Source organism: Ictalurus furcatus, chromosome 22 (genome assembly GCF_023375685.1).
Source record: "Ictalurus furcatus strain D&B chromosome 22, Billie_1.0, whole genome shotgun sequence".
In the NCBI taxonomy this organism is placed as follows: Eukaryota; Metazoa; Chordata; class Actinopteri; order Siluriformes; family Ictaluridae; genus Ictalurus; species Ictalurus furcatus.
In genome coordinates this window covers 6422749-6445322 of record NC_071276.1, presented here as the reverse complement: position 1 = coordinate 6445322, position 22574 = coordinate 6422749, and the positions used below count along the sequence as shown (strand labels likewise).

Sequence of the window (22574 nt, the reverse complement as noted above, 5' to 3'; positions counted from 1 at the left end):
CTCTGAGGACCAGAGCCCTGTCTCTTCTGAAGTGACTGATGAGCTGGAGGATGTTGTTGACTCGCCGTTGAGAGGGGGTAGCCATCATCAACTGGGAGTCCAACAGGATGCCAATAAACAGTCTTCGCTGACTGGGCATCAGAGAGCTCTTTCCATAATTCGCTGTAAGCCCGAGCTTGGTAACATGGGACACCAGCAATGCTGACTCTCTGAGGGCACCTACCCTTGACTGGGAACAGATCAACCAGTCGTCCAGGTACGGGAAAATTCAAATCCCCCTGGCCTGTAATGGAGACAGTGCCACTGCTACACACCTGGTGAAGACACTTGGCACCGGTGAAGTCTCGAGCGGGAGCACACAACTAGTAAGCCCTTCCCTCAAAGGTGAAATGGAGGAATTGCCTGTGCTGGAGCACGATTGGAGCGTGAAAATATGCGTCTTTCAGGCCGATGGTTGTAAAACAACCATCTGCCTGATGCCTTGCAGCACGTCCACTGTACGTAACATGGAGAACTTGAAAACCTTGAGGTGTGTGTTCAGAGGTCTTAAATCCAGTATGGGGCGAAATCTGCCATCTTTCTTTGAGATAAAATAAAGTGGAATAGAATCCACTGTTCTGTAAAGCGCCATCTAATTTCTCGATGGCCCTCTTCTTCAGGAGAGCCCAGACCTCCTGGCGTAGGGCCAGAGCCTTGTTTGGGTCTTTGACTAAGGTCATTTTGGCTCCCTGGAACCTTGGCGGGCAGCGTCTGAATTGAACGTTGTAGCCCGGTGACAGGGTTGATACAACCCAGGGGTCTGACGTAAACGCTTCCCAGCATCTGAGCTACTGGCTGGTGAAGCACCCAACCGCAGGAGTGGTAGAGTCATTGTCTACCCTTTCACCCTTATAATTTCTGGAGGGGCGACGGCCTGAAGTCTGGCCTCGCTGTGCCAAGGGGGCTGGGTGGGGGTTGGCTGACGAAACCTTTCTGGGCATTGTGCTCTCAACTGGGTATGGTATCGGCTGTGGTATGTACTGAGCCATATTTGTTGCCCTAGAGCAGGGGTGTCCAATCTTATCCGGAAAGGGCCGGCGTGGGTGCAGGTTTTCATTCCAACCAAGCAGAAGCCAAGATTGGACACCCAAGATTGGACACCACTGCCCTAGAGGGTCTCTGTTCAGCACCTCTGCAGCTCCTCAAAATATATAGGGAGCTGAGGGTGGATACAGAGAGCTGCAGACTGAGAGGTCTTCCTGAAAAAAAAGCACTCTGAGGAGTCACCTGGACAGGTGCTCCATCTAACCCCAAACGTGCCAAGGCCATTTCTACCACAGGCCTGACTGATGTCTGACTGGTCTCCGAGCCCTACAGTGTACTGTGGCTTGTCCCCTGCGAATTGGGATGAGATGAATGGGAGCTCTTACCTGCCCCTTCCTCGTCATAACCTCCCCCCAATAACTAGGCTCTCCGAGGGCCTAGTGGAGAGCACATCTTCCTCTTTCGTCTCAAAGGCTGGTGACCGTATTGGAGGCAGCACCCTGGGAGGAGACTGCAGTGCAGGTGCAGCGGGACCACTAGCAGGCTGTGCACTGGGTGGTTGCAGATTAAGGAGGAGAGAGTTAATCTCTGCAAACTCAGAAGCCAAGGTGTCTAACTTCTGGGCTAGGGGAGCTACCTTTCTGCGTTTCCCTTTACCAGGGCCCCCCTCGCAAACTGGTCTTAAGGCGCTTATGAGAGCTGGGAGACATGGCCTGTGTAGGATGCGGTTGAGTGCCCAACCTGTCCTCTACCTGGGCTAGCTTGGCTGTACGTGCTGCTAATCTCATAGAGCTGCAGTTCATCCATGCTATCTCAGTCAATCCCTCTCTTAAGTGTTCAACCCCCAGGCAAGAGGGACATCTCTCATGGCCATCCTCTAGTTCCAGAGGGGCCAGGCAATCAATACATGTCATAAACATGACATGTAATTACTATCCACGTGGTTTTCTACGTGTGACCACTTTGCCAGGTGGTAATTGAGCACAAAGAGAGTAATATATACACTTTTCCGTATCTCTGCAAATAATTAAAGAAATCCACAAACTAAATCACGGGGACGAAAAACAATCACCTGTTTCAACCAACCCCAATCAGGGGCGTTGTGTAATCACAACGAGTCAAATATGAGAATTAAACAATCACACTATTGGCGAATGATCCCTCTATGATAACTATGTACTATGGTGCAATATGGTGCAGTTAAGAGCGAACACGCTCACACTATAGCCAATAATTAAGTCAATTCACGAACTAAATCACGGGGATGAAAAACAATTCAATTAAGACCAATTGGGGGTGCGTTGCTTACCGACAGCGCGCTTTCAAAAAAAAAAAGTGAAACAAGCAAAATCGTGGCGAATAGTTTCACGATACGTATAAACAGAAATTTATGGGAGGGGATTCCAACCCAACTTCAATTATTTAGCGTTGTATCAGCGTTAAAGTGAGAAACACCGAACTGAAAATGAACTGTATACTGCCGATTGCTGAATTAGAGCGTGCCCATTCCTAAATGATGTTGATAGCAGAGTCACTTACCTTTCGCTGGATAGCGTACTATCTGAAGTGAAATAAGGCTAACCGAAGTCTTTGGAGGACGAAAGTTCATAGCTCCAACCCTACTTCGGGTTACAAGACTACCAGCGGTGCCTGCACTCCTGAACCTGCTTACCACCGCTAGAAGACAACAAGAGCTCGTTTCCGGGGTGAATGTGCCTTTAGTACCGAGGCAAAAGGCACACATCATCCAGGTCACAGGTGACTTTGTTGATTTAAACACTCAACCTGCACGTACACGTGATGGACATCCAGGTGCTGAAAGCACCGCCTCTGGCGGTTAGTAGAATTGAAATAGAACAACAAAATGACGGCGGTATAAAACGCCAAACTTTTTTTGTTTGTTTGTTGAATTTATTTATTGAGCATATACAAAAGTAAATACACATACATATGTTTACAACTCACAACAGATATTAACAATAACAAAAATATAACGGGTAAACAAAGAACCAGGGGGAAAAAACAAAACAAAATTCAAAACAAACAAAATATTGGGGGGCAGGCGAGTATGATATAATTTACAATAAATTAAATTTATTTAACGAAAAGAAAAAGAAAAAAAGCCTTGAATCCTCAACTTTTTCCCCTATTTCCCTCCCTCCATCCCTCCCTTTTATATGCAACACACAATCAATTGTACATTATAAAAAAACATAAATATTATACATTGTACACAATGTAAAGGATTTTAAGGCTTTGACATTGCTTGAGGTAGAGATATAAAACTCCAGACTGTCATAATAGACCCTTTTCATGTGACGTAACACAACTTTTGCTCTGACTCAAAGCAGTGTATGGTTACTTCCTCCAGCATAGTGGAATGCTATAGAGTTTACCCAGTCCCTTCTACATCTGCTGGAAATACGTCTAGATGATGTACAGCAATTTGCAGACAGATTATCACTTACAACACGTTCTAAACTTGATAAAGGATACAAATTCTTCATTGATCAGTTTGATTATGAAGCTAAGCATTTTGTATTGTCCAGTGCAACTTACGTTAGTGTTGGTTAGGATAACGGTAGATGTTAGCTTTTTCTTCTGCAAATAGAACATCTTTAAGTTCTTATTCTTGATTAATTTACTGTAATACAGACCGCAATCCCTTGTTGAAATCGTGTTTCCATATTACCGATGTTAGCTATAGGTTGTGTATTGTTAGATAAAAGTCAGTAACCCATTCATGGTTAATGTTGTGCCCTTTCACCAAAACATTGCATTGTAGTTGTGCATGAGGTGACAGTTACACGGCATTGTCACAGGTCCATGAGGAAAAATGAGGAGGCTCATCACCTTCAGGTTTATTTATTTTTATTTTATTCATTAACATTATCAAAAGAATCAAAATATAAGAACCTGTAAATACATAAACATTATTATTATTATAAACTTTACCTTTCGTTTTTCGTGTTGAAGTATCCAGCACGCATAAGGTATAACGGAAGTACGTATACACTGCTTTGCGGAAAAGCAGAAGTTTTTTGAAGTCATTGTGAAAAGGGACTATTAACAACAAAGTTACACCTCACTTAGAAAGTATTAGATGATGTATATTGGTTAGATTTCCATAGTGGGGACATTCACGTGTAATAAAATAATCCATAACCTGGCCTGGGCATTCAGGGCTAAAGAGGATAAAACTATCAGTGGAAATTAAATCTGAATAATCTAATATATCTAAGATCATGCGTATATTATTAGAAATATGTCTCTGATGGATAAATCATGAGTGACATTCATGTTATTTATCTATGAGATAATTGTTGGATAAGTGTTGGAATGAGCTAATTAAACCGTGTCCATGAGTTAGTAAGGTGTAGGAACAAGAGAATTAAATCATGTCTACGACTAAGGCATGGGAACAAGACAATTAAGTCATAAATATGACTTAGGAAGTTGTACGAATGAGATAATTAATCCATGTCCACAAGTTAGTAAGTTGTGGGACCAAGATAAATTGTCGCCATTATTTTGTTTCCGTCTTACATTTCATTCATTTCTGAGTTAAGCAATAGAACTGACTTACCATTTGATTTTCACGTCAAAATTTTCCCACTGGATGGCACCATCTACATTTATATTATGGCATCTGTCCATGTGTAAGAGATGCTTGTATAGTAGGATTGATATTTACATTTCTAAAACCATTAAAAACCAGTGCAATCATCTTATGAGATGTGTACAAGTCACATGAAAACATGAAAAAAAAAAAACAACAACAACCTAGAAACACATGTCTAAACGTTGAATACATTTCAAAGGTTTCTTGAGGGCTTCCATATCAAACAGTATTTAATCATTTTGATATAATACCATAAAAACATACAACTCATTAAGTTATCAAAAGCAAACTAAATAATACAAAAGGTTTGACTTTTTAATCTAAATGAAATGACCTGATACGATATAACATGACATCAGTGACCATACAAACAATACAATACATTACGATATAGTTTTGTTCAGCATAAATGTACAGTGTCAACAAGAAGTGAGTATTATTGCTCTTTTAATGTTTATGATATTCAAACATAATCAAACGCCAGGTGATGTCAATGAAGAAAATCGCTCAAAGGTGCAGGCTTCGATATATGAAAGTGCTTCTAGATCTAATAATGATCTCCTTTCAAAGTTACCTTAGAAAAACTAATCCACATTTGTGCAAGGAAGAGATCTCACTGATTTCTGTTTAAATTTTTTCCAGCCTAGAATATAGCTCTTCTACGGATCTGTCCGGCCTTAAAATGCAGCTCGCAAGGCATATATAGTTTCAACAGCAAGGATAAGGGCTTGTCAGTGTTTGCATTTCAGTTGCAATTTGCCTCGCAGGCAAGCAGAGGGCTGAACAAAATTACAATCTGCTCCTTTAAAGGACAAAAAGCATTTCTTAATTAAGAACTGCTAAAGCTAGATTTATAAAATAACAAAGTTGCCAAGATGTCCTTGTAAAATCTAAAAATTTTTGGTAATATTTTGTCCATGAATGAATTCCACTAAGAAAACCAATAAAATGCGTCTCTCAGTTTGGTCATGCATCGCAACAAAAATAGATGCAAACACAGAATATTCCAGTGCCTTGCTCAGTACTCAATCTCACTGAAGTCCTCAGAGAAGCCTGAGTAGGAAAAGCTGTCTCCGAGATCTACAGGGGAAGGACAAGAGAAAGAGAGTAAGAAACAGTGTTTCTTGAATGGTGCCTAAGTCAAGACTAATAAGTACTACAGTCAAAGTCCCCTGAGCAGGATGCAGACTTCCTGCTCCTCTGAAACCATGGCTGTTAAACCCTAGAGAGTCTGTTGCTATGTCAGTTCCCCATGCATAGGGTGCTGCATCATGTCCCCTCATTGAAAGGTTGGGAAGCAAAGTAAGGGAAAGCACCAATCAGGAGTGTTACTAGACTAAATGTGATACTGGGACATGTCATTTGCAGCCCATACACTCATTCTGGCTTTTAGACATGTCCATTATACCTAATGGACAACTTCTGGATGTTACCCAGGCCCATATCAAACATCACCTGCTGCTATTAACAGCTAGTGGAGCCCGGGTCTATTTTGGAGAAATATCACAGGCTAATATTCAGTTTATATTTTTGTAACGCAATATAAATTTCAGAGAGATGTGTTGGCAGTGTGTGCTATTAAATATTTCTGATCTAATATTTGTCAAGTTGTATTAAATATAGTCTTAAAGAGTGATAATATCATCATTATGTGCCCTCCCTGCCCCAGTTAACTGGAGCTAGCAATTCCCTTGACATGAGTGCAAGGTATAAATAAAAGTCTTTCCCATTAACGGTTTACGCACACTCCGGACTATACGCATACAGGAGCCCCTAGTGGCAGAAAAGTATAAAATGCTGGTAGACCTACAGCATTTTGAAGAACACTAATCACACTTATTGTCAATCCTTTCGGGATAACTGATAGAGTAATTAGTGATTTGGGTGCAGACAAGGTGACACAGATGAAAAGGCATCTAAAGATGGACTGAGATGATTTCATTTGCCCAGTGCAGTTTTATTAGAGTTTATTTCTATTCTAGGGGTTTTTAGCCATGGAGCACATTTCAATGAGAAATTGGAGACAGGTCTGGCATTTCCCAACCAAGTCTGAGCCAAATAATGACACATCTTACATGCATACATTGCTCACACTGCAATACATTACATTTCTAAATACGGCAGCAGACAAGACAACAATTTCAAAACGTAATTGGGGCATTGGACTGCAAAAATTTAATAATAAATAATTAAAATAAATTAAAATTTGGTAGCTTGTACATTATTAGGGCCCTGTTCTCGTCAAGCATGACTTTCACATCAGACACAGAAAGAGTGAGAGAGGAAAACATGAGACGGAGAGAGAAAGAGGAAAATAAAGATACAATCAATAAACAGATACATTAGAAGATGCCATGGGACTGGCTGGGCATGCGCATATGGGACAGCTCACATTAGCCACTGCAGGCCAAAGCCAGAGAGACACTTTTTCCTTCCCCCTCTCCACCATATGGCCAAGTACTGAAACCTAATACAACTGAAGAGATACCATCTTCATCTACAGCCTAGCAAACCTGACAGAGCAATAGGCAGCTCATTTTGTCCAAACCCAGCAAACATGAAATGCTGTACTTAGCTTAAGCCATGCACAACAGCAGAGACTCAGGGCTTCCAACCAGAGAGAGAGGAGCCCCTGGCTCTGAATGGATCTGCCCCCTGCAGCCCTGTGAAAAGTGAACAAGGGTAGCATTAATCCCAGCAGGAAGTCCTACAGACATGACACATCCAGTGCCAATGCAGTGCGCTTAATTAGTGAGCAGGTTCCTTCTAGGCAGCCAAGGCCACAACCTCCTCCACGGGGAATAATAAGCCAGGCAATGTTTGGGACATCTGAGCGCTGATTGCGGCCTCAGACGGGCTAAACTGACAGATTGGGGTGACCGGACAGTGAACCGTACACTTGACAATACTGAGCTGCCACCCGAGTCATGGGTTGGGCGAATCCCTTGTTTTGTGTCGCTATCGGTTTTCAGGAAGAAGGCACGTTTTGGAAGGAGTGATGGGGGAAGGGTTGATCAGTTCACGTTAACTTTGTTCCACGGGCGGTTGGGGAACATTGAAAAGCTCAATCAAAGAACAGGGACTTAGTAAATTTAGGAAAGGGGTGTTCACTTTTAAGGCACACAACTAAACGAAGCTATCTAAGTAATGTTGAAGAACATGTGATGAGGAACAAAAGTAAATGGACTGTGAGATCACCTTTGCTCAAGAGATTGCCTGGTTGTTGTTTTTTTGGGGGTGGGGGGGCTTTATGAATTGCTGTTTTAAAAATCTGTAGTTTGCGGGAGTTAAAGTGGTGAGGAAAGAGAGTGGAGAAAGCAACAGGGAACAATTTCATTTGCAGCCGATTTTGATTCCACAGCTCATAAGTGAAAATCAGATTTGAGAAGAGATGCAAGTCTGGAGATATTTGTAATTTGCTTACAACAGTGCTGACTTCATTTTAAATGCTGAATCAACAAAAATCACTAATCGCTAAAGAAATTCTGTGCTAATGAAATTGTGCTAAATTATGTCTCGATACAATTTTCTGAGAATATGGAAGAATGCTAGCTGAAGTTTAAAAAAAAAAGTAGCTCAATGGATGATATTTTACTCATTAATCAGCTAGGGTTGGTAGCAAATGTTGCCATGTTAAAAGTCATGATTTACTAAAAGTTACTGTAAATATATATATATGTTTGTTCTGGATTTCTTCCTGTCCATATATCCTACCCTTTCATTGCTTCCTTGGAAGGAGGAGCTTAGAAACAAGGAAATTCAACATGGAGGTTCAGCTAAAGAAATAAGAAGCACCCAGTGGCATTGATGGAGCTTGCTGTTAGCTCACAGGAAGGCTGAGGAGTCACATGATGGTGTAAGGTTGCTGTTATGGGTCAGTGATGCCACCTGCTGGTAGCTGGTTTCAACTCGGGAAGTCTTTTCTCATGGAGCTGAATTTGAGCCGGTAAGCCATCACAGCTCAGGGAGAATTACTCAGGGTTTCCACACACTTCAGTAAGGACCGACAGCAGGGTTTTGTGGAACTCACAGGGTACTTAAGGGTGGGTGATATGTCAATAACATCATCAGGCCTTTCTACAATACACAACATATATCATTATACACTCATCGAGCATTTTATTAGGAACGCTACACTAATACTGGGTAGGGCCTGACTTTACTCTCAACACAGCCTCTATTCTTCATGGCATGGATTCCACAAGATGTTGGAAACATTTCTTTGAGATTGTGGTCCATGTTGACATGATTGCATCATGCATTTCCTGCAGATTTTGCAATTGCACTTTCATGCTGTGAATCTCTTTTTCTACCACATCCCAAAGGTCTTCTATTGGAATCAGATCTGGTGACTGGGAAGGCCACTGAAGAACATTGAACTCATTGTAAAGTTCATGAAACCATTTTGAGACGATTTTTGCTTTGTGCATTATCATGCTGGAAGTAGACATTAGAAGATGAGTAAATTGTGGCCATGAAGAGATGCACATGGTCAGCAGCAATACTCAAACAGGCTGTGGCAAGTGATGATTGATTGGTATTAAGGGGCCCATAGTGTGCCAAGAAAACATTCCCCACACCATTACACACCCTCCACCAGCCTGGACTGTTGACACAAGGCAGGTCAGATCCATGCATGCATGATGTTGGCACCAAATTCTGACCCTACCATCGGTGAACCTCAGCAGAAATCGAGATTCATCAGACCAGTTATGTTAAGTTATGTTTTTCCAGTCTTCAACTGTCACAGTTTTGTTAACCTGTGTCCATGGCAGCCTCAGCTTTCTGTTCTTGGCTGACAGAAGTGGAAGCCAACATGGTCTTCTGCTGTTGTAGCCCATCCGCCTCAAGTTTCGAAAGTGTTGTGCATTCTGAGATGCTTTTCTGCTCACCACAATTGTACAGAGTGGTTATCTGAGTTACTGTAGCGGTTCTGTCAGCTTGAACCAGTCTGGCCATTCTCCATTGACCTGTCTCATCAACAAGGTGTTTCCATTCACAGAACTGCTACTCACTGGAGGTTTTTTCTTTATTGCACCATTCTGAGTAAAACTCTAGAGACTGTTGTGTGTGAAAATCCCAGGAGATCAGCAGTTATAGAAATACTCAAACCATCCCGTCTGGCAACAACAATCATGCCATGGTCAAAATCACTGAGATCACATTTTTTCTCCCATACTGATGGTTGATATGAAGATTACCCGAAGCTGCAGGCCCATATCTGCATGACTTTATCCGTTGCACTGCTGACACACGACTGGCTGATTAGATCATCTCATGAACAAGTAGGTGTACACGTGTTTCTAATAAAGTGCTCAGTGAGTGTATATTGGTTTGCTGACAAACTGCAAACAAAGTGTTGCATTAAAAAAAAAAAAACTGTTGACTTCGATGACACTTTTTCTTGTTGTCTACAAACGACAATTAAGTCTGACAAGGAGTAAAAGGTTTTCGTCTTATCTCTGAAATGTCTTTACTAATTGTAAAGATTCTGAACGAGAAAACTTTAATATCAAATCAGCTGCTTCAACTTCAGTCATTGTTTAATAAATACATTACATTACATAAATATGATATCTTCATATCACCCAGCCATATGTCTAAGTAAGCAAAATAGAAGATCTTTATTGTTGTTGTACAAGTAGAACCAAATTGAATTGCAACTTCCTTACATTACGCTATTACTACAGTATACATTAACATTGATGAGAGTTGGTTTATAAATATACTAACATAAATAGTGTGTATTCTTGCACGGCCAAGCAAACAGTGTAAACAATGTAAGAGTATAAGCAGAGGTAGAGGGATTTTTTAGAATTGTTGTGCAATAACTTTAAATGTTCAAAGTAATAGCAGTATTTATAACAATACTAGGAAGCTGAGGTTCAGGTTATTATTGTGATATGAAATTCAGAAGCCAGAAACTATACAACAGCAATAGTAACAGATCAGGATTATTAACTTATTGTCTTGGGCTTGTTTGGTAACTAAATCTGTGACGAGCCTTTCAAAAAAAAAACCTATCATATATGGAAATGCTTTAAAAAAAAAGAAAAAAAGAAAAGAAAACCCAAAGCTGGACAATATCAAATATTCAAGAAACAATAATAAAGTCAAATATTTAAAAATGTAAAATAGTTTCTCAGGATGGCGAAACTGGTAAATAAAGTCTTTAAAAGGTAAAGGGGTTCCACGTGAAACCTCTCCTTTTTGAAAGTGATATCGTGTGTTGTAGGGTTCTACATTAAACCTTTAAGAACTCTTTAGGATTCGACATTTAACGTTCTTTCCCCCCTGAATGTGTCGTAGCACTTGGCTTTCCATTAGAGGTGAATTGATCCCAGATGAATTGAAGCACAATGGTGGCATGCTCTAACGCAGTGCTGCTCAAAGTGGTTGTTGTTACAGTGATGTAAATCGTTTATAATTCATTTTTTTTTATAGTTATCGGTTTAATCCGAACCTGAATAACTCAAAAACAAGTAAGACGAGTGTCTACTTGGACCCAGTGTGTTCCGTCAGTGAAAACTTCAGGAACAAAAAAGCTCTATGGCAGTAATAAACCAGCACAATATTATTGGACATATTTTATTCATGTCCCTAATAGTAGGATTATGTTCTTAAAACAGATATATGTGCTTATGGGGTCCGAAATTATTTCACAGTTAAAGCCGTCCCTGGCTGCAAACAGTCTAAGAACCCATGCTTTAAGTCATGTAGTGTCCTAAGCTCGTGTGTGTAGCCTATTTTCCACTTTACAAATTTCCAAAATATCAGCAGTATTACATCTTTAACAAATGCCTTTTAGGTTGAGCGGGAATGGAGGGGGAAATCAACCTTAAGTGAGTGAATGACAGTTTTATCAGGGTCGACAAACACCTTTCTATAGCTTTGTGTTGAGCTATAACAGAATCTTGAATCACTCCCAATATGGCGGATGTGTTGACATACTCGAGTAGCTAGCGACAGCGGCTAATGCGCCCCCTGCTATTGTCTGTGGTCTGCACACGCACGCACACACTTTACAAAAACAAACAGAATTAAATTTAGCGTTTATGCGATATTCCTCACAGACTAACTTTCCTCATTTTAAACATACCGCTAATTATATCTAAACTTATATTTAGAAATATCTAAAGTATCTAAAAACAGAAAATAATATGTACTAGCGAAAAATATTAGCTGCAGCGTTTCCTTTATAAACAGTGTCTGTTTCCGGGGAGAACACGGTGTGGGTTTTGTATCAGTTTTATGGCTTTCACAAGGTTTAGAGAACTTACATTAAAGTCGTGTGTCTTGTCGCTGATGCTTCTGGTTGCTACCCAAAAACCCGCCGCTGTACCTTTAAAATAAAAGCGTGTGGTTTCTATGTGGCCTGTAATAAATACAAGATGGGGCGTGCTGTCATAGGAAAATAATCAACATCGGGGTGGTATGATGCTTGGAAGTTTATTTTTATAATATATAACAGCACATCCTGAAGTGTTTTATTCCTTTTACATCACAGCAACTATTTCATTTTTTTATTAAATAAAGAAGGAAAATTTGTTTATCGTTATATTTAATGGTGTGGAAAGTTCATAAGACAAGTTATTTCCTGTAATCACTTACATTATAGTAGTAGTAGCCTCTCTTGTTTCTGTCTCTTAAGTTAATACAACTAAGAAATGCAGCTTGTCATGTTAAAGAGAAACCGGCATCCTTCGGCACCCAAAAGTCCTTCATGAAGACTTCCCATATCTGAAAACATAACAACATAGCAAATGTGTGATATTTTTCATCATTATATTATTATTGTTGTTGCTGCTGTTGTTGTTGTTGCTGTTGTTGTTGTTGCTGTTGATGTTGCTGCTGTTGTTGTTGTTGATATTGTTGTTGATGCTATTGTTGTTGTTGCTGCTGTTGTTATTAAACTAAAAAAGGCAAGGCAAATTTATTTACACAATTCATACACATTGGCAATTCAATGTGCTTTACAAACGAGCAAATAAAAGAAAAGCGAACAATAATATATTTAAAAAGATATAGTGCATTATAAGAGTACAAAGAATTTTTTAAATCAAAAAGATGAATACTTTAAGTTAGTAGTTTGCAAAATTTTTACAGTGGCATACCCACCCCAGGTCTTTTAATATCCTTTTTCGTACATCCCCCCCCCCTCCCCCCACCCCTCTGTAACTGTGTTATCTGTCGATGGCATCCTCTGTATAGTTTTTTTTTTTTTTAGCCATTTCCCCAAGCATTACACCAGCTATATCAGCCGCATCAGGAAGAATTAAGTCCTCCACAATAGTATGGGGTTTGCCCGTCTTAGCCACTCTGCAACTCCCCATGTAGGATGCTTCCAGACCCTTCCTATTTAGGTTTTCCTACGCTGTTATAAAAGCCTTATTACTCCTCAGTTGTCTTAAATGTCTTTCAAAAAACTCTCGAGGTTTATTTAGCAAAAAGTAAGTAGCATGCTTTCTTTCTAAATGTCTGCGCAGAAATGCTGGTTTCATGCAGTTATGAGAGAGTACTTTTGCACATATACACACTGTGGCTGGGGATTTTCTTCACTGCCAGCGTATGTAAAGCCCAAAGAAATAAATTTCTCATCATATTTGCTCCTCTTTGATGGTTTTTCTGCGGATTGCTGGTGAAGAAGAGGTGGCGTTTCAACTTCGGATACACTGCTGTCTGTATCAGTGTGAACTGGGCTAGTAGCACTGGGTACACTTACGCTTGCTACGGATGCGGTGTTAGAGGGACCTGGGCCACTGCTGTCAGAGCACTGTGGTTGCGGGCCGATATCTTTGTAGCCACTTCTCCATTTTAATGTTACGAGCTATTACTTAACTTCATCACATAGCCGTGTGCTGGCGATAAATGACATGCGGTAAGATGCGCACTGACGCATGACTGTGAGTGGATGCAGTTTTGACCTGAAAGACAGGATAATTTGATTGGATGTCATGTATTTGACCTTTAGAACATTGCAATTTTGCTGTTTGTACACCGGAGGGGGCACAAGTTTATTTTTGGCCGTGAGAAAAACATGAATTAGAATTTTAATGTTATTTAGTGAGGCAGAATTAAATGAACAGTAAATCTTGGCATTTTGCTCCCGTACCCCCTCCGTCACCTCATGTATCCTGTCAAAGTGGTCAAAGTGGTCAAAGTGCTTGACACATGAGCAAATAAAAGAACAGAGAAAACAGTAGCTGTAAAAAGATATTGTGCATTATAAGAGAACAAAGAAAACATTTTTAAAAATTTAATACTGTAAGTAATAAATAAGATTTATAAACCTATTTAATTTTAATTTTCAAGTTGTACATTGTTTATTGCATTTGCTTCGCTTAAGAAAAAAAATGTGGGGCTTAAGAAAAAAATGATGTTTCAATAGAATACTGAAATAATTGTGAAATTTATTAATCACTGAGGATCATTTGCTACCTATTTTCTGTTATATCATATCAAAGGAATATACATGGAAAGTGATAATAATCAACTCATTTTGCTGTCATGTGAATCATTGTCAGGAAAAGGATTAAAGGCAACATTTCCAGTCATTACAGTCGAAATAAAATGCGCTCCCTAGTGAAGCTGTCTTAACAGGTGACTGATTGCTGCAGCAACTCCCAGGCCTCAACATCAGCCTGAATAAATAAAATATATAGAAAACACCAACATTAATGTTTCACATTACACAAAACATACAGTAGGGTGCGTCTCAATCAGCTCTCTAGATCCCTAGGTGGTGAATCAGTATACGGTGTACATGAGCTCGGGCACTGGTAAAGACCCTGACTAACTACAAATTAGGACAGTGATGACTCAATTTCCGGTAACATGACTACGTACTGGTGATGTTTTACAACGCGAAATGTTACCGGCACTTAACCACAACATGCAGGACGGACATCTTTCTAACATTATATGTCATATTAAATTGTCTGTCATGGTACTTCAAGTAGGATCGTAGACTAGTTAGTAGATTTTTTAAAAATCATTAAAGTCATTAGACTCAAATAAACAATATATAGAACGTCAAATAAAGTTAAAAATCGCTAACGTAAGTAATCATTTGAGAGGTACAACAACAGCGTTCGTCCGTCACATTGTTCGATCTGAGAGGCTTCTGAAAATATGGCATCATTTTCAGTAAGGGAAAATAGTGAACATCTATGCTCCTAGGTCTTCGTGGTGCATTGTGGGATTTTTTAGGGAGCAAACGTCCCAGTGCACACTGGTAGGATTTCGCAATTGAGACAGCCCTTCAAATGGTCCACTCCCTGATCAGTGTCCTGACTACTGAACTATGGAGCTGATTGAGACGCACCCATAAACTCAAATCCATTACCTCACAAACAAGTCTATAAGCTTCTGATTGCAAATTCATGACAAAAAAGTTCTGTTCAGTCATGTGCTGATTATTTTAAAACAGGTGCAAGAACAGAAATAAGGAATGAATATAATGAATAATATGGATTAACAATGGTGGCTACACACTGATTTACACTGCAAACATTTTATGGTTACACTACAGTGTCAGTGTTTTTCCGTACCTAATTCAGTTTTCCTGAAAGTAAAATCAAAATTGCATAAATTTTGCAAATAAACAGGTTAAGAAATGAAAAAATCCTGATTAACTGGCCAAAGATTTTGGTGCATCACTATAGTTGAGAATTAAAAAACAACAAGACTTAACAGTGTGTGGTAGAAATGCTAAATGTTAGCATTTGGTATGATTTCTGATGAGTTTGATATGAGAACGTGAGATTTAAACCACATACAGTGACCTCCACTAATATTGGCACCCTTGGTAAATATAAGCAAAGAAGGCTGAACAAAAGATCAAAAGGTTAAACAATAAAGACAGTTTTTCACAGCTTTCTTTGCTCATATTTACCAAGGGTGCCAATATTAGTGGAGGGCACTGTATGTTCTTGAACTGTGTAAACAGTTGTTGGTCCTGGATTCAGACTATTGGAGCTTATGGTACTACGGCAGCTCTGACTACACTGTAAGCACAGATACACACTCAGAGCTGTTCTTGATGGGAAATCATCTAATCTGACCTGTAATTCTTCCGCCAGTTTTAAAATATCCAGCTCCTCTTTCTCTTTCATGTCACTCGTCCTGGACTCTGGAACATCACCTGCTTTCCGGTATGGATCCTCATCAATCGGATGAGCGTATCCGACTGAGTAGTCCTGAGGAATGAGTGGGAAAATTCATATTAATATTATTTATACATCAAGGTTTTACTTTTAACTCTTTGACCTCCCAGCATTCCCTTCATACTACAACCATCAAACCTTAACATGCCTACACTGGCTAAAATAACGGCACTAGCCATTTTTAGTGATCAGAACAGTACATAAACTTAAAAAGGGTTCTCAGTTCTCACAGGGTAATAGCCACAAGGAGAGTAGGAAGCAGCTGGTTGTTGAAAGCTTGGCACTTTTGAATCCAAGAAGTCTGGGCTACGGCACTGATTCACTGGGGGTGGGAAACATTGAAGGTTAATAAACGATTCATTTCTTGGTAAGACAAACAACACATCACTAAGATAGATTATTCAGGAATGATATTACAGCTCCTGCAGCCCCTCTGCACACAGTTTTTGTTCATTCTTTGCCTACTGTATTAAATAACATGTTGAAATGTCAATATTTAATGGTGAAAAAGTCAATTTGTTTTATTCCTGAGTTGTACAAATAACCTGGAAGATATGTAAAATGATAAACCATGAATAAGCCACACTAAAACAACAACAATGCATTAAGCTGTGCCTGCATCTGCTGCATAAAGCAACAGAATATGTGGTTTTTGTTGTTTTTTTAAAGTCCACCACATTGCCAAGCACCACGGGGTAATAATCACTCAATTAATGTTAAAAATGAGTTTATGCAAGGCATTGTGGGACTTCCTGCTTATAGGTACAGACTAATGACATGAAGGACAATCATGTTCTGAAAATGGACTGTAATGGTGTTGATACCCCACTCCTGTACACTCCCACAGCCCTTTTTAATTTTATGCTGAGAAGTTTGAGCTGGTGAAAGGGGACACATTCAAGTAAAATATTACTTGCTAGATAGATATTATTAGCTGTTAATAGATATTTAAATCCGGCATGCGCATGTTGTGTGCTTTTTTTTTTACAGCATTTATTTTCTTTTCTAACTTTAGAACTACGTTGTTCAGGCATTAGACATATAACAGTTGTTAGAATGACTCGTTAGAAGACTCTGAATATCTGAATTATGCACTGAAGGTTTAATATCAAAACATAGAATTATATTGACTGATATCGGTTATCTTAATTTTTATCTATTAAAAATGGATATTTGGAACAAAAGATAGATCGATAGACAGATAGATAGACAGATAGACAGATAGATAGATAGATAGACAGACAGATAGATAGATAGACAGAAACTATCAACACTGAAATTGTGAAACAGTGGACTGGGCTCCATCCTAAATTGCATACAATTAAACTACACTTCAGAATAATACATTATACTACTGTATTTACTAAAGTAGCGTGCAAATCGATTGCTTATACTAATTAAGGCTGAGCTCACAACTAATGAACTAAATGTATTAAATCATCATCACCTGGTGTGTAAAATCCGTGCTGGGAGTGATGAGGCATGACGCCCTGCTGCATGTGCATGACGCTGGAGGGATGTGCACTCGGCGAGTCCACTGGGAAGTGGTGGGACACAGGGACCGGCACAACGTTGTTAGTGTTTAAAGTAACTGGAGAAGGATCAACATGGCCCACTACAAATGCTTGGTAGGATTTGGACATTCTGTCGCACTCCTTCTCCTGCTGAGGGCCATTACAGGGATGATGGTAAGGGGTTCCCTGATGTCCAAGCAAGACTGAACCTGAACAGATAGAGACAAGTCAAGTATTAATAAACTAAAACTACAGATGATGACTGAGGCCACAAAGTTATCTAGCTGGCACTGTACTAGCAAAATGACTTACCCTTTCTCATTATATTTGTCTATTTTTCTATTTATCTATTTCTCTATCCAGTCTTTCAAAGGACATGGGCTAAAATGTTTCCAGATTTAAAGAATTCGCACAGTGGCGGAGAAACCTGTGGACTAGGGTTGAGGTGGGTTTCTTCCAGATTCCAGGTTATAAGTGGAGTATTTATGGTAAATTGGCACTATGTGTGAACGAGTGTGTGAATGTGTGTGTGCGCACGGTGCTTTGCAATGGACTGGTGTCCTATTCAGGATGCACAGTTTTCTCAGGATAGGCCCTGGATCCGTCATGAACCTGACTAGGTTAAAGTTGGTACTGAAATGAATGAATGAATATATTCTGCATATTCTTTTGATCTGTCTTTTTATCTTGAAACACTACCAACCTGTTTTCATTAAGGCAGAGGTTTCCTGTGGCGAATTCAGCATCACATTATGGCAAGGTTTTGACTTCCTGTTGGTCACCTCTATCCCGGCGAGCTTGGCCCTGTTGAGACGCGTGAGTCGCTTTAGTTTGAGCAGAAGCTCAGGCTTATCCCGTTTGAAGTACGGGTTGTGAAAGTGGTGCAGTTGGGCTTTAATGTTAGAGATGTTGGGTTGCTTGTCTGAGACATCACGGTCTGTGCGTTCTTTTCTGAAGCCGTACAGGTTCAGCTGGCGAACAAAACTGATGAAGTCCGTCGTTCTGAAGTACTCGGTCAACTGCCTGGGTTGGGACAATAGCACTTCAGCTTCGAAGGGTTGCTGATGGACAAGTATTCCTTCCCCGGTGGCGTCCCAACAGATTGAGCGAATCTGAGGATCGTTCACCAAATGCCACAATTTGCCAGGGAAGTAGATGGGGTTGATCAAGCTGACCAAAGTTGTTTCATCGATTTCCATACCAGCTAAAAAGATTTGTAGCCAGCTGGGTGAAAAAAAGGGAGACTGAATGTAAAAATTACTCTCTAGCACTAACTAGATAGTAGGTGGCTAGCTAACACATAACACATTCATCTTCAGTAACAGCTGAAAATCACTAACAATAACAAGCTATAGCATTAATGTTATCAAAATTGACCATTAGAATTGTCAAGCAACCTGGCCGTAGCCTAAATATTCAAACAAAAACAGACCCAAAGTAATTTCTAAGAGCTACATGATCACGTGTGAAATATTTCTTATATATGAGCACATACACCTGCTATGTGGTCCATTTTGATAGTTCTCTGTTCCCTTATCGCTTCTCAGAGCCGTTAAAACTGGTCAGGAACCGTTACGCGCACACACCGGCCTCGAGCGTTTAAATTCAGGAGACTGGGCAGGTGGAGGCGCCGGACAAATTCATGAATATTCAATGAGCTCGCGTGGATTTATCCAATCAGAGTAACCCGTGCCTGTGACGTCGTTCAATCCCAAAGTAAAGTCCTGGTGCGTATTAACGTGCATCAGAAAATAGTGATGACGCTATTCGGCATGTTTTGTAGGAGAAACGGTGAACGTTTAGGTCAGCAGTGGCAAACATACCGCCCGCGGGGTCTCTGTTATTCCTCTAGCAGGAAAAAAAAATCTTTAGGCCATAAATTATGACAAAATGTGCTAATATATAACTCTTCATTAGCAAACTAAAAATGTGAAGCTGTGGCCTTGTGTCTCTCCAATGAATTTAAGGCTTTCACAGCAACGGAGATGAATACTTATGAAATAACAACTGTAATGTTTTTGTTGTTGTTTTGTAAATAATTTTAGCAAATTGTGTTTTTATTGGATTACGTATTATTTTAGTGTGTATTGATCCCCCACTTTAATATAAAAGTCAGTTCCAGGTCCCAGGTTGTAACACTACAATATGGTAAACCCATAATCTGGAAAATTTTGATTGAATTGCAGTCTGTTTTTCTTTTGAGGTTTATGTATGTAGGCTCATCACTCAGGTATGATTATACCAACCTATGACAAAACAATGCTGTGCCGTACACTTTTAACTTTTTAGTGTATATTACAGAAATTCCCAAGTTCATAACAGACTGTAATGATTGATTGAGAAATATAAAATGTATATCCATCCATTTTCTATACCGCTTATACTACTGGGTGGCGGGAAACCTGGAGCATCAGGCACAAGGCGGGGTACACCTGTGAGGGAAATTTTCATTTTTACTTTGTAATAGTTTTGTTCTTGTTCTGTTTCATTCTCATCAGAGGATAATGCCTAAGAAGGCCATGTCATGTCACTTAGATCAGTACAGAATGTTTGTCTGCTATACAGAGACACAAACATGTTCTTCCGTTCAAGGTTCGTCTGCACATCTTCTAAGACCCTGAAACAAAGCCTGTTTGAACTGCCTCAAACCGCTTCCTATCAGTACACAGAAGTGTGTCATGCTCTGCATTTCATATCTATAGTAGTGGTTCAGCACAAGAGCTTCAGAGTGCTCTCATTAATCTATCCTGCTTTAATCTATCCTGTATTAACCATCTTTCTGTAATAAACCTTTTTTTACCTTCAGAGGACTTCAGAGGTCTGCAAGTGTCTCCTGGCTAATTTCCACGACAATTTGGCGTCTCCTGGCTGGGCTGCGTGCGTCTTCTCGGGTTTTCTGGACAACAGTGGCCTCCCCACTAACTGGTAGGAGTCATCAAGAATTTAGAATTTAGAATTAGAATTTTATGTCAGTGTATTGTATTAGTGCATAGTGTATTGCTGTCATAGTGTATTGCTGTCTGTATGGAAGGGACTCAATGATATAAGAAATGCGTGTATTACATTGAGAGAAGTATTACATGAAGCGGTTTCTTATAAGAAGTTCCAGGAATTTCACCTCTGCGACGGCAGAGATATTGGTGTTTCTTAGATCACAGCTTCAAAACTAAGATATATACCGACAGTGGGGTTGATCAAGGTGACAAAAGTTGTTTCATCGATTTCCATACCAGCGAAAAAGATTTGTAGCCAGCTGGGTGAAAAAAAGGAGACTGAATGTAACAATTACTCTCAAGCACTAACTAGATAGTAGGTGGCTAGCTAACATATAACACATTCATCTTCAGTAACAGCTGAAAATCACTAACAATAACAAGCTATAGCATTAATGTTATCAAAATTGACCGTTAGAATTGTCAAGCAACCTGGCCGTAGCCTAAATATTCAAACAAAAACAGACCCAAAGTAATTTCTAAGAGCTACATGATCACGTGTGAAATATTTCTTATATATGAGCACATACACCTGCTATGTGGTCCATTTTGATAGTTCTCTGTTCCCTTATCGCTTCTCAGAGCCGTTAAAACTGGTCAGGAACCGTTACGCGCACACACCGGCCGCGAGCGTTTAATTTCAGGAGACTGGGCAGGTGGGGGCACCGGACAAATTCATGAATATTCAATGAGCTCGCGTGGATTTATCCAATCAGAGTAACCCGTACCTGTGACGTCGTTCAATCCCAAAGTAAAGTCCTGGTGCGTATTAACGTGCATCAGAAAATAGTGACGACACTATTCGGCATGTTTTGTAGGAGAAACGGTGAACGTTTAGGTCAGCAGTGGTAAACATACCGCCCGTGGGGTCTCTGTTATTCCTCTAGCAGGAAAAAAAAAGCTTTAGGCCATAAATTATGACAAAATGTGCTAATATATAACTCTTCATTAGCAATCCAAAAATGTGAAGCTGTGGCCTTGTGTCTCTCCAACGAATTTAGGGCTTTCACAGCAACGGAGATGAATACTTATGAAATAACAACTGTAATGTTTTTGTTGTTGTTGTTTTGTAAATAATTTTAACAAATTGTGTTTTTATTGTCTTACGTATTATTTTAGTATGTACTGATCCCCCACTTTAATATAAAAGTTAGTTCCAGGTTCCAGGATGTAACCCTACAATATGGTAAACCCATAATCTGGAAAATTTTGATTGAATTGCAGTCTGTTTATCTTTTGAGGTTTATGTATGTAGGCTCATCACTCAGGTATGATTATATCAACCTATGACAAAACAATGCTGTGCCATACACTTTTAACTTTTCAGTGGATATTACAGAAATTCTCAAGTTCATAACAGACTGTAATGATTGATTGAGAAATATAAAATGTATATCCATCCATTTTCTATACCGCTTATACTACTGGGTGGTGGGAAACCTGGAGCATCGGGCACAAGGCGGGGTACACCTGTGAGGGAAATTTTCATTTTTACTTTGTAATAGTTTTGTTCTTGTTCTGTTTCATTCTCATCAGAGGATAATGCCTAAGAAGGCCATGTCATGTCACTTAGATCAGTACAGAATGTTTATCTGATATACAGAGACACAAACATGTTCTTCTGTTCAAGGTTCGTCTGCACATCTTCTAAGACCCTGAAACAAAGCCTGTTTGAACTGCCTCAAACCGCTTCTTATCGGTACACAGAAGTGTGTCATGCTCTGCGTTTCATATCTATAGTAGTGGTTCAGCACGAGCACTTCAGAGTGCTCTCATTATTCTAACCTGCTTTATTCTATCCTGCATTAACCATCTTTCTGTAATAAATCTTTTTTTTACCTTCAGAGGTCTGCGAGTGTTTCCTTGCTAATTTCCACGACAATTTGGCGTCTCCTGGCTGGGCTGTGTGAGTCTTTTCAGGTTTTCTGGACAACAGTGGCCTCCCCACTAACTGGTAGGAATCATCAAGAATTTAGAATTTAGAATTAGAATTTTATGTCAGTGTATTGTATTAGTGCATAGTGTATTGCTGTCATAGTGTATTGCTGTCTGTATGGAAGGGACTCAATGGTATAAGAAATGCGTGCATTACATTGAGAGAAGTATTACATGGAGCGGTTTCTTATAAGAAGTTCCAGGAATTTCACCTCTGCGATGGCAGAGATATTGGTGTTTCTTAGATCACAGCTTCAAAACTAAGATATATACCGATGGTGGGGTTGATCAAGGTGACAAAAGTTGTTTCATCGATTTCCAT

General features: G+C 39.8%; 1 protein-coding gene across 6 annotated transcripts; it reads right to left on the bottom strand.

The window, feature by feature from the left end:
- Positions 1 to 12190: 12190 nt before the first annotated feature.
- On the bottom strand, positions 12191 to 22547 carry LOC128598993 (heat shock factor protein 5-like). 6 transcript variants are annotated; one of them, XM_053610270.1, is made up of 7 exons: positions 22157 to 22546; positions 20125 to 20246; positions 18028 to 18548; positions 17258 to 17533; positions 16041 to 16132; positions 15709 to 15843; positions 12191 to 12385 (listed from the first exon to the last, which is right to left on the bottom strand). In XM_053610270.1, the coding sequence occupies exons 3-7, from the start codon at positions 18521 to 18523 to the stop codon at positions 12323 to 12325; spliced, it is 1062 nt and encodes a 353-aa protein (XP_053466245.1). In that variant the 5' UTR covers positions 18524 to 18548; positions 20125 to 20246; positions 22157 to 22546; the 3' UTR covers positions 12191 to 12322. The 6 variants fall into 6 exon arrangements, with proteins under 6 accessions (XP_053466245.1, XP_053466246.1, XP_053466242.1 ...); XM_053610271.1 differs by lacking the exon at positions 12191 to 12385 and adding an exon at positions 13727 to 14286 and having other exon boundaries at positions 22157 to 22543; XM_053610267.1 differs by lacking the exon at positions 12191 to 12385 and adding an exon at positions 20388 to 20577 and having other exon boundaries at positions 14303 to 15843; positions 22157 to 22547.
- Between the last annotated feature and the right edge of the window lie 27 nt (positions 22548 to 22574).